This window comes from Perca flavescens, chromosome 3, assembly GCF_004354835.1.
Source record: "Perca flavescens isolate YP-PL-M2 chromosome 3, PFLA_1.0, whole genome shotgun sequence".
In the NCBI taxonomy this organism is placed as follows: domain Eukaryota; kingdom Metazoa; phylum Chordata; class Actinopteri; order Perciformes; family Percidae; genus Perca; species Perca flavescens.
The window spans coordinates 7,481,839-7,494,477 of NC_041333.1; the positions used below are offsets into that span (position 1 = coordinate 7,481,839).

A 12,639-nucleotide genomic window follows, 5' to 3' on the forward strand; every position below is an offset into this window, starting at 1 on the left:
AGTCAGCAGCTTGCTTGGAGCAAGGATCAAATTTTAACTATATTGATATATGATATATAATATCTCATTTAAAAATATATCAATATATTTTTTATATAGATATATCGCCCAGCCCTACGTTGACTTTAAGACATCAGCAAATATTGTATATATGTCGTTGGTAGGGCTGGGCGATATGGAGAAAATCAGACACGATATTCTTGACCAAATACCTCGATATTGATATTGCGGTGATATTCTAGGGTTGACAGTTGGTGCTTTAACAAAATATCTTCACACTTAGATTTTTGATAAATAATCATCAGTAATGTGGATATAATGACTAAGTGGGTAAAGGCAAATAATAGAACAGTTACAACAGTCTGATAAGTTCAGAACATGACATCACTTTACTGTAATGCAGCCTTTAAAACCAGGAAAAGACACTTATCTCATATCACGATATTACGATATCCAAAATCTAAGACGATATCTAGTCTCATCTCACGATATCCATATAATAACGATATATCGCCCAGCCCTACCAAACCATTTTTTTTTAAACGATTAATCTAGCGATCATTTTTTCAATTAGTCGACTAATCTAACGATTCATTTTTCAATTAGCGATTACTTTCCCATTGCTCAATTATTATTATTTTTTTAATTAATATTTTTGACAGACCGTACAACCTATGTCACCATCACAACTGACACAACATCTATATCTTCCACTGTCCGGTTTTACGAATACAGAAAGAAGAAAATAAAAAAAATAAAAAAAACATCATGTGCCTTACATTACAATACATTATTCTATTAGTCAAACGCTATATTGGATTGGATCAGAACCGGTGCCTTATATTCAGACAGACAACCCCTCTATTCCCATCAGGAAGGAACCCCAGACTTGATTAAAGATATCCTCTCTCCCCATTACTCTGTAAGTGACTCGCTCATATGTAGCCATTCTTGTCATTTGTTCAGTCCATTCCCTAAAACAGCACAGAGTAGATGACTTCCAGTGCCGTAGAATTATTCTACATCCTGTTGTAGTAGCCAGACGTATCCATAGTCTTTGTCTACCGGTCAGTGTTATTGTCTGGCAGCAGACCCAGAATACACAGAGCTGGGGTCTTCCCATTGCTCAATTATTAACAATTTACACAAAACAAATTTCAATAGGATTCAAGTCTATTTATTAAAATTGTTCAACACTGCACTGTTCAAGTAAAATGAATTTGTAGTGCAACCTGAAGCCAGATGTAGGCTATCAATCCAACAACAAAATAGTCACTTTCAGGAGGAATACAAAAATAAAAACTTAAAGTAAACAGAGCAAATGCAAAAAGAGTAGCCTGTATTTGCTTTTTTTAACAGTAGTAGGTAAAATAATGAATAAGATCTTGTTTAACATCCTCTATAGGGGTGGTACGGTTCATGAAAAAACACCCGAACCGTTCGGTTCGCTAGTCTCGGTTTGGAGCATGTGTGTACCGCACGGTTCGTCAGTACACTGTTAATGTGCACTAACCTCTTACTGCCGTAGTGCCCACTTTCGACACCTATGTTAAAACAACCCATGGCAGCTGATTGGACGATTGCGTCACATGGGTCTGGCTGGTCCCTAATTTCAAAACAGACTGTCATGGCGGCTCGTTCAGAATACGATCTCATATTGTACTAAAATAGTTCACCAAAACGTGTTTCTGAAAACATTTTAAGCGAGAAATAGGCCATGCAGTTGCTGAATCTGTCTTCATTTCAGATCAACAAAGGTCAGTTTAAAAGATTTTCGTCAGATTTTGAGAGACACCGAGCTGACCGCTCCTCAAGTGGAGTGCGGTGCCGCTGCAGGTCACGTCACCTGCAGAAATGTCAAGCGGGAGAGAGGCTGCCCAGAGCTGGAGGATGCGCCAGCGTCGTTTATAGTCTGGTGTGTAGGAACATTTTGGATTTCATGTTACCTATGATGAAATAAAACAATATAGAACTGCCACTGGTAATTTTAGCTATACGCTGAAGTATATTCTGGAGTGTTAAAGATTAAAAGAAAAAAATAACAAGAACCGTACAGAACCGAAAACCGTGACCCTAAAACCGTGATACGAACCGAACCGTGGGTTTTGTGAACCGTACCACCCCTAATATATATATATATATTTTAGTACAATATGAGATCGTATTCTGAACGAGCTGCCATGACAGTATATATATATATATATATATATATATATATACATATATATATATATATACACATACATATATATATATACATACATATACACACACATACATACACTAGAGGTGTTGAAATTAATAAAATAATCAATGCACTGCATCGCGGACATGGACAATGCTGCATCGATGCAGTGGCCCACCATAATCGATTATAACGCAATGACGTCGCTCGTTAATTTTTAATACAAATGAATAACAACATTAGCCTAGCTAACCCGTTTCTCACACACACACACACACACACACACACACACACACACACACACACACACACACACACACACACACACACACACACACACACACACACACACACACACACACACACACACACAAAACGGTTGAGCGGAGACAGGAGAGAGGATCGCAAATCGAGAAGAGGAAAGAAAACCCTGAGAAACACAGAGAGACACTAGAATAGTTAGCTTGGAAACGATCTAAGTGTAATAACGAAGCTAAAGAGGTGTAGCTACACTACGGCACTTTTCCTGTCTAACAGCAGTGGTTTAGAACAAACGTTGCGTTAGTGTGCCTGGCTAAAGTTAGAGCTAACAGACTAGCTAAAGATGGAACTAACAGCGGAAAGTTGCTGATTCGGAGGACGCTGATTTTGGACCGGAGAGGACGACAGCGTGTTTCCCTGCTGAAGAGGACTTTGCTGTAGCTGGTGACTTTTCGTGTTTGAGCTGTGTTTCTTGGACTAACAGCTAACTGTAAGTTGGATTTCTGTGCGTTTGCTTCACTGAAGATAACGTCCTGCTGGCTGCTGCACATGAGCCCGCAACTTTTTTCTTTTGTTTTCCTCTCGGTGTGTGCAGGGGTGTGTGTGTTAACACATGGTTTAACAGGGTTTGAGTAAGTTTTACATTGAAACTGCTGTAAGGAAGAATAATTTTGTGTAGCTGGAGTGTTATAAGTGGAAACTGATAGAGAAACGGGTAAAGGGGTAGTTGTGTGTAATATCATTTGAAGAAATATTGCAGTAAGCATATTTGAAGGATGTGAAGTATTTTTTTGTTATTCAATCTAACGGCTAAATGTTATTTATACATTTAAGTTATTGTTCAGTAAACAACAACACCTTTTTTTGTTAAAGAGTTGTCTGGGGTTAGTTATTCCAATACAGCACAATAGATTTGCTGGCTAAAAGTAGGGTGGCATATGACTAATCCAAAATAGGTAAACCTTTGTGGTAGCTACCTTAAAGAAATGAACCCAAACACTTGATCATTCCAGTCTAAAGTTATGTATTGCAGCTTGGGCATTGCACCTGACAATGCAAGTTTGTCAAGTCAAATATCCTATATGGCTTTAATAGAAAAATTTATTTTGAAGCATCTTGATGCATCGAGATAGAATACCTGATAATCGTAATCGAATCGGGAGATCAGTGAAGATTCACACCTCTAACACACACGCACACACACACAAAATGGTGTGGTTTTTTTTACAGCGCACAGAGAGGAGCTGCATCCAGCCCCTCCCCCTCGTGAAGTTGCGTGCCATGTGCATGACACCGTCAACGTTGCACTTGCTCAGACAGGCTGTCATTACGTTAGTTGCTAGTGTTCTTGCCGTGCGATTAACTGTACTAATAAAACCGTTGAAACACCGCAGCCATGCTGCATTTATTGATCTGATTCTGATCTGATCTGGAGCTAACCGCTAACTGGAGCTAACCGCTAATCAGAGCTAATCTTTGCCAACCAAGCATTCAGTTCTGCGTGCCTGTATCCATTAACTGCATGAATGGACTCGAGCCTGAACAAAACCCTTCATTTCATTAAAATGGCTGTAAACGTTTTAAACTTCAACTCAGAGTTGTTTGAATGACAGAAATCAGCTCAAGGTACGGCGTGGCGTTAGACTGCCAAGTTGATGCTTTCTCTGCGGAGTGCAGACTGATTTGCAGCCTTTGCGATTAGGAAATCGCGTTTTAACATATCGCGATATTATTGCAAATGCAATTAATCGTTAAGCCCTACGGCCGATCCAGTTTTTTTTTCCTCCGCCTTAGCACCGGGACCCCTGTTAACTGCGTACCCTTCTCACTCATGGTAGTAACTTTATAACAGCAATTAATAACCCACACCTAACTCTAGGGCTGTCCTCGACTAAAGAAATTCTTAGTCGACTAACACTTATACGATTTTGTAGACTAATCGATTAGTTGATTTAATTGACAGAGCTGTGTGCTTTGAGAGGTGGTTAAGACTAGAAAAGCACAATATAAATGTAGTTAATTAACCATCTGTAAAACTGAGTTTCTCCACAATTAATCCTGCAAAAGCACCACTTTAAATCTTGTGTTTACCATAAATGTGCTCAGAAGTTTCTTGGAAATAAGTAATTAAGCATGAATAAGCATAAAAAATGACTAATCAACTAAAGAAATCTTAGTCGACTAAGACCAAAACGACCGATTAGTCGACTAAGAGGTGGCAGCCCTACCTAACTCTTTCTGTTGTTGCCCGTCGCTCCAACGTTACTCGGCCGTGCTAACGTTACCGTGCTAACATTACTATGCTAACGTTAAAGACATGTCACTTCAAGCATGCAGCAGACCAACATTATGAACGCAATAACAATCCCCCTACGGTCCCGCTACAGACTGTTGAGTAGGAAGGGTTCAGAGTAGGGCTGGGCGATATATCGATATAAAAAATATATCGATATATTTTTAAATGAGATATGGAATTAGACCATATCGCATATATCGATATAGTTCAAATGTGATCCTTGCTCCCATAGATATATACACAGATGTCGCCTTGAGGTTCTAAACATACGTCAAAACCGCCGCCATCTTGGAACAGGGGTCCGAAGCATTCAGATCAACGCTAAAGATGCCGGACTTTTGTACTGCTTAATTATGTTCGATAGAGGAAATGAAAAGAACAAACCGCAATGAATAACATTTAACAGGTGACAATGTGTTTTATGATTATGTATGCCGCCCGACCAGGAATCTGAGCTCCGGCGGCAGCGGGAGGCGGAGAGAGCTCCGGCCGGCCGCAGCGTCTCTTCCCCGGGAAAAACACAGCTTTGCCTCGCTGCTGCGGGTCCCCGCTGATCCAAATCGGACCAGCCAAAGACAGAGTGGTGATCGGTAGGATCTTACACGTAGTCCAGGACGACCTGTATGTCGATATCGGCGGAAAGTTCCACTAAGTTTGCGGCGGCAGGCGGACGGAGAGAAGCTACAGCGGGGCAGCAGAGACCGTCTGCGGCTGCAGGATCTGGAGCTCAGTGCCCGTTAAAATTACATGTAACGCATAAATACATACAGAAATAAATAGTGGAGGAATGAGCCTGGACATTTCAGTCTGTTTTAAACTTCACCTTGAAGCAGAAACTCTTAGTTCAGAAGGGTGAAGTTTCCGTTTGGACTCAGATCTGTGAACCGATCATAATAAATATTCTTTGTATTAACACATTAATTAGTTTCTTTGTTTTGTAGTCGATAGTTCATCTTTTAGTTTACTTAAGTGGAAGCAGTATCAAGTGGAAGAATGGGACTATAAACCTAGGCTTACAGGCATGAGGCATTACATTTTGAACAAAGTAGATTATATTAATATCAAAAGCTTAATTGACCTTTGGAACGAATCACAAATATGGAGCTTTGATTTCAAAAAAGGTACTCCTGTTATACAGTATTTAGGTTTACATTTTATTGTTATTTGAACAGCTGAGCATTTAATCATGAACCAGGTGAAGAAACCGGTTTATTATTTATTTGATTTTGCAACTGTTTCTATGAAACTACATGTGACATGTCATATTTGATTTTGGCTTTGACTGAACATTTGCTCTCACTTTGCGGAAAAAATATCGGGATATATATCGTATATCGATATTCAGCCAAAATATATCGGGATATGACTTTTGGTCCATATCGCCCAGCCCTAGTTCAGAGCAATGATTAAAACACTGGATTTAAGATGTCTTGCCCCGCTGAAATACGTCCACCAACCTACTAACATTATTCAAACACCGAAGGAGGCTGACAGCGGAAATACGTTCAGTCACCCACTACAACCACATTACAACAACCTAACTTACCTGTGGCCAAGGTAGTGTTTATACAACTAGCTAGCTTTGAAAGGGAAACAATGTTAAAGTTGTTTGTATGTGTTTGCTATTCATTTGATTTGAGTTTATTTTACTACTTTGCACAATAAAAATAGTTTAGCTTCTATAACTGTTTCATGGATTCTCCTTCATATAAAGTTATTGTATAATGTCGTGGAGCCAAACCCTTTAGTAATCAAAGCTTTTAATAAACATGATGCCATTAAAATGTTTTTGTGATATTCTAGGAGACCGTAAAATAAGCCATTATCAACCTATATAAAAGGTGGCACATTATTGAAGGCCCATTATTGTTATTTATTTAAATTTATTTTAAGAAGTTTGATTACATTATATTTTCGATTTTAATGCACAATTGTTTTTTAAATAAATGAATAAGAATTCAATATATTACATCTATGTTATTTTGTCTTAGTTAGGAAAGTAATGTTTAGTTAGTAAAGTCTGGTGCCTTTAGTCTCTTCCACATGGTGGAAGGAAGGTGTAGGGCTGCAACTAACGATTATTTTAATAATCGATTAATCTGTCGATTATTTTTTTGATTAATCGATGAATTGGATAAAAAAAAAGCATTAATTTACAGCAACTCAATACATGCTTACATACATGTTTTAGTTAATAATTGTGTAAGTAACCCAAAGAGCAGATACAGACAGACACACAAACAAACACACACTTGAAGCTTATTCATTAATTACCATCATGGTAGTAAGTGCAAGTTAAGTTCATTTATACAACACACAAATATATTTGTCAACAATAATTGCTGATTTCGAATTTTATCGATTCGTTGTTGCAGCCTTAGTAGGTGTAAGGTACACAGTTTATTATTAATTCAGCAATGGTGTCGGATAGGTAATCGACAGATACACAAAGCCCTGGTATCGGGACTGAAAAAGTCGGATCGGTGCATCCCTAGCTGTAATCACATTATTAAATTATATGGCAGTAAAATTATGTTGCAATTTGACAGTACTTGAAAAAAAAAAAAAAAAAAAGAGCAAAAAAAAAATCAAAAATTGGAGATGCATTTCTCGGTCAGTTGGTAAAAGATAAGCCTCTAATGTGCAATAGATTTAAAAAGTTTTACTTTGTTGTCAATAAGCAGAAACACTGACATAATCAAATCTATTAACACAAACATTAAAGACTTTACTGACCAAATTCAGAATTATTTGAGGTAAAGCTACTTTAGTAACTCCACGCATAGTTTCGTTTTAACTACTTAGCACCCGTGTTTTAAATTCAATTTCCCCTCCTGGAATACTTTATACAGCTTTATTTGCCCACCCATTGTGACAGGATGTGTGTCTATGGCAAGTCGTTTTTAGCATTTAATAGCTAGACTGGATATTTATTGTAGATTAGAGGTGTTGAAATGAATCAAATAATCGATGCATCTGGATGCGGACATGGACGATGCTGCATCGATGCAGTGGCCCACCATAACCGAATATAACGCAATGACGTCGCTCGTTAATTTTCCGGCCGCGGCATAAACATTCAAACGAAAAATAACATTCTCGGTAGCCAACCCAGTTTCACACACACATACACAGGCAGACATGCAGACAGACAGACACACAAACAAACAAACACAGACACACACACGCAAAACGGCTGAGTGGAGACACGGGAGAGTGGAGAGAATCACAAATCGAGAAGAGGAAAGAAAACACTGAGAAACATCGAGAGACACTAGTTAGCTTGGAGAAGATCTAAGTGGAATAACGAAGCTGAAGAGATGTAGCTACACTACGACACTTTTCCTGTCTAACACCCTTGGTTTAGAACAAACGTACTAGTGTGCCTGGCTAAAGTTGGAGCTAACGGACTAGCTAAAGTTGGAGCTCGGACTAGCTAAAATTGGAGCTAACGGACTAGCTAAAGTTGGAGAGTTGCTGATTCGGAGAATATTGATTTTGGACTGGGGAGGACAACAGCGTGTTTCCCTGCTGAAGAGGACTTTGCCGTAGCTGTGTTTTTTAGCTGCGTTTCTTGGACTAACAGTTAACTGTAAGTTGGATTTCTGTGTTTGCTTCACTGAAGATAACGTCCTGCTGCACGTCCACATGAGCTACCATCCAGCCCGCAACTTTTTTTCCTCTCTCAATTTCCTAATCACAAAGGCTGCGTGTGTGGGTGTGTGTGTGTGGGTAGGTGTGTGTTAACACAGTGAAATGACCCAAACACTTCATCATTCCAGTCTAAAGTTACGTATTACAGCTTGGGCTGTTTGTCAAGTCAAATATCCTATATGGCTCGAATAGAAAAATGTTTTTTGATGCATCGAGATATCGAATCGAAGACCTGATAATGGTAATCGAATCGGGAGATCAGTGAAGATTAGGGCTGTCAACAAATATTCTAAATTCGAATATATATTCGAATAGTTTTTAAAAAACAAATTTCGAAGGCGAAAATGAATATTCAAATAAAAAAAAAAAAAAAAAAAAAAATGTGGAAAACAAACGCTCGCGGTAGCAGAGGCTGTCTGGCTGTCTGCTTTGCTAGCGCGCCTGAAAGCCGTTACATATTGGACGCAGCCCAGCTGGCGCATACTAATGTGACATCATAAGATCGCCGTGACTATTTATACCTGCGGTGGCGCTAATGAACAAATGCTACCGACGTTGCTCTTTCTACGGACTAGAAGAAAAAGGTAAACAACGCCAGAACCGGCAGCAGCATTGCCGTTAATGCTTCGATTTGATTCAATGACCTACTTTGTCGGATCAAGCCTTTCATTCACCATAAAAGAGCTCATCTTAACCCAGTAAGTTTACCAGAGAGACTTGCAGTCACTGTGAGAGTCCTGACATGCGATTGTCGGCGAACTCATTCAGGCTCCTGTTTCCGCTTTGTCGCACGCCGCTGAAAAAAAGAGCCGTGCGCGACCTTGGCTCGAGCGCCATAAAAAAAATAAAAAATAAAAATCGGACGCGCCGGCCGGATATTACATCATTTTGACGTCACGATGTCGTGCGCCACCTTGGATGCATGCGCAACCAGATGTTCGAATAGTTAGAATATTCTGTGTTTTTTTAGAGGGAATATTCAAACGTAATTTTTGAGCAATTTTGACAGCCCTAGTGAAGATTCACACCTCTATTGTAGATATCCGTATATATCTATGTATCTTAAATTAAAATTATGACTAGTAACAATTGAATTGTAGATATCTGAAATTAAAGTTCTTCCTATTAAGAACTGGTACTACAGAGATCTAGAATATTGATTCTGGATAGGAAAAATGACATTGTGGATATCTGAAATTAAAAAACCCAATACACATGAATGACAAAAGTGATGTAATTTGTCCTAGGATGAATGACTTTGTGGTTAGGGCTGGACGATTTTGGCTAAAATCATAATCACGATTAATCGAACAAGTTACCTCGACTACGATTATTAAACGATTATTTAAAAAAAAAAACTTTTCTTATACTGTAAATATGTTCACGGTTATTTTGTCTAATGAAAGAGTGCATAATCCTATCTACAACAGTAGAGTTTACAATGAAATAAAAACGTCTTATAAAAAAGTAATTTAAGTTTTAATGTAAAAAAAAGTTCATCTCTGACGTGTGATCGACTGGAAAATATGCTGTCTCAAGGCACCTGTTGCGCAGCTTCCATTCATCGTCAATGTAAGGCTCAAATATGCGTCCATCGTCCTACATGACCACAGATCAGATGTGGCTGCAAAGTGCTTAACAGACTTAAGTTCAGCGGCTACTTTTTTACGACATGTTTGGTACATATTGGGCAGCGCAGTTTGGGAAAAATAGTGTCGCGATGGCACAGTGTATCTTCTGTCGAGTGTTTTAACGAGTTGTTTAAACCCACTGTGCTCCACCGTAGCTATGGGAGCCATGTCCTTCGCAATGTAGTAATTAATGGCGTCAGTTATTTCTTTCAATTTTCTTTAATCCTTTTCATATTGTGTAGCATTTGTAAATGCATGTGTTATTGACACCTGCTTTGTGGATGCACTTGTTGCTGGGCGATTGTCACCCTTTCTTTCTTTTTTTGAGCCATGCACTGTTCATATTCGGTAATGGGATTGCGCTCCAGGTGTTGAAATAGATTGCTGGTATTACCTTTGGTCGCTGTAACAGTTTTTCTGCAGTGTTTGCATTTGACTTGAGTTTGTTCGGTGTCGTCTTTATTGAAACCAAAATGTGTCCAAACGACGGACACTGCGTGTTTTTTTGGTACAAGCGGCTCCGGCTCCTGTTGCTGAGTTGACTCGGTGTTTGAGTTCTCCTCCATGTTGCTTCAATGTCGCAGACTGGACGGGGCGGAGTCACGTGAGTACACACGCAGAGGCCGTAATATGTTTTAAGGGGAAAGTACATTAACAGGACTCTGATGAAGATGTAACTATACATCGAAACGTTAGTCACTGTTATGCACCTTAAGAAATAAATTCATCCAGTAGAAGACATCCGTGTTGCACAGGAAATTTTTTGCTATTTATTCTGTTGTGTCCTGCCTTGGTTGCACCGGATTGTTGTGGTCTGCAGAAGCGCAGAGAACTCCCTCTTTTTTTCTTGAATACATTAACACACAGTGGGCGGCCGCGGAAATATTAATAGGATTAAAAGACCGAAATAACCGACTTGGTAAAATGACGTCGGTTATAGGCTCTGAATTTTGGTTTTGATTATTTTTCGATTAATCATCCAGCCCTATTTGTTGTTATCTGAAATGACAATTGTGGCTATGAAGAATATAATTGTGGATATCTGAAATGTTCTTTTTGACTAGGAAGAATTGAATTACCGACACCTGCAATAAATATCCAGTCTGGCTAATAAATGTTAGACTGCCACTTATTCTTTTTAAGAATTTAAATTTTATTTTGACTACCACAATCAAAGTGGTAGATATCTTGAAAACAATTTCTACTAGTAAGAATGTTATTGTGGATATCTTTTAGCACCATTATGATTAGTGACAGAGAAATGCTATTATGGATATCTAACATGTAATTACAGATAGGAGTTTGGTTCGATTGAATGTTAAACGGCTTGCCATGTGTGTCGAACTAATGAGTCCCTTGCCATAATCTAGAAAAGTTCTTAAAACAAGTTTCACATGCTGTAATGTATGTTTTTCTAAACAAAAGGCCACATTATACTTTGAAGTTTACATAGGGCTTGCGTATAGAACTCTCGGATCAATGGAGACTGATGGTTAACGTTATTTGCATTCTTGTTTGCAATCCATGGCTACAGATTTGTACTGAAAGAAAAACGTTTGGCGTCTTTAGTGTGGTTAAGTCGCTGCTGTCCGCGTGCTTGGTACCCTCCAATTTACAGTGTTAGCCTTCTGTTAGCTTCTCGTTAACCGACGAGTGTCTGGTGTAACGTCAACGTTATTAAAACTCATTTTGTTGCCTTGCTTCATCAACAGAATTCAGTTGGCACTCACAATAAATCCCCGCCTACCAATTATCGTTATCTGTATTGTGGCGAGGATTGATGTGGTGAAGACGAGAAAAGTACCCGGGTTAGCTAACACATTAGCCAATTAGCTTAGCATACCGAAATGCAATAGCTCGAGCTACCAGCTAATTTGCTAACGCGCGCGCATCAACAGCAATGGCACCATAAAGTGACTTCACGGTGCAAGTTGAGACAAACGTCGCAGTATGATAAGACATATAGCTAGCTAATTCAGAACATTTAACCAACACCACGGAGGCGGCCTTGATGACTCTCCGTAACGTTAGCTATATCGGAATCAGACACAGCCGGAGGTCTCGGGTTCGACAGAAAACTGGTTAGCAAATTGCTACAGCAGCCCACACAGTGAAGCTAGCTAGCAGGCTAACGCTAACACCTTTGTTTTGCTTGGCTAACTCTAATTCATTTCAGAAAGTGATAACAAATATTTGGCTAACAACATTTACGTCATTTCAAAAACGCGAATGCTGTTTCTCAGACTACTGTTGTACTGTGCCACTTACTTGGAATAAAAACGTACTCCAGCTCGGTTCCATTGCAACACTTAGGCTAAAATCTGCAGGAAACCTACAAGGAATCTACAACAAAGCAGCTAAACATGGTAGCTACAACTTCCTGTAACCCCTAGGGCTGAACCAAGTCCAATGGACTTTTTTGGGCGTTTGGATTTTTACAAGACATCTCATTTCAAATATTTCCAGTTCCATTACAACCCCAATTATATTATATATATATATATATATATATATATATATATATATATATATATATATATATATATATATAAAATAGAAATACTCTATTACAAGTAAAAGTCATGCATTGAAAATGTTAGGCTACTTAAGTA

At 38.8% G+C, this 12,639-nt stretch overlaps 1 protein-coding gene across 3 annotated transcripts in view; it reads right to left on the reverse strand.

The window, feature by feature from the left end:
* LOC114552282 (vascular endothelial zinc finger 1) overlaps positions 1 to 12,436 on the reverse strand; it is a 44,467-nt gene extending 32,031 nt beyond the window's left edge. For all 3 annotated transcript variants that reach the window (XM_028572951.1, XM_028572950.1, XM_028572949.1), the window contains exon 1: positions 12,296 to 12,436. In XM_028572951.1, the coding sequence (XP_028428752.1) occupies positions 12,296 to 12,328 (33 nt within the window). In that variant the 5' untranslated portion in view covers positions 12,329 to 12,436. The remainder of the gene's footprint in view (positions 1 to 12,295) is intronic.
* Positions 12,437 to 12,639: the final 203 nt, after the last annotated feature.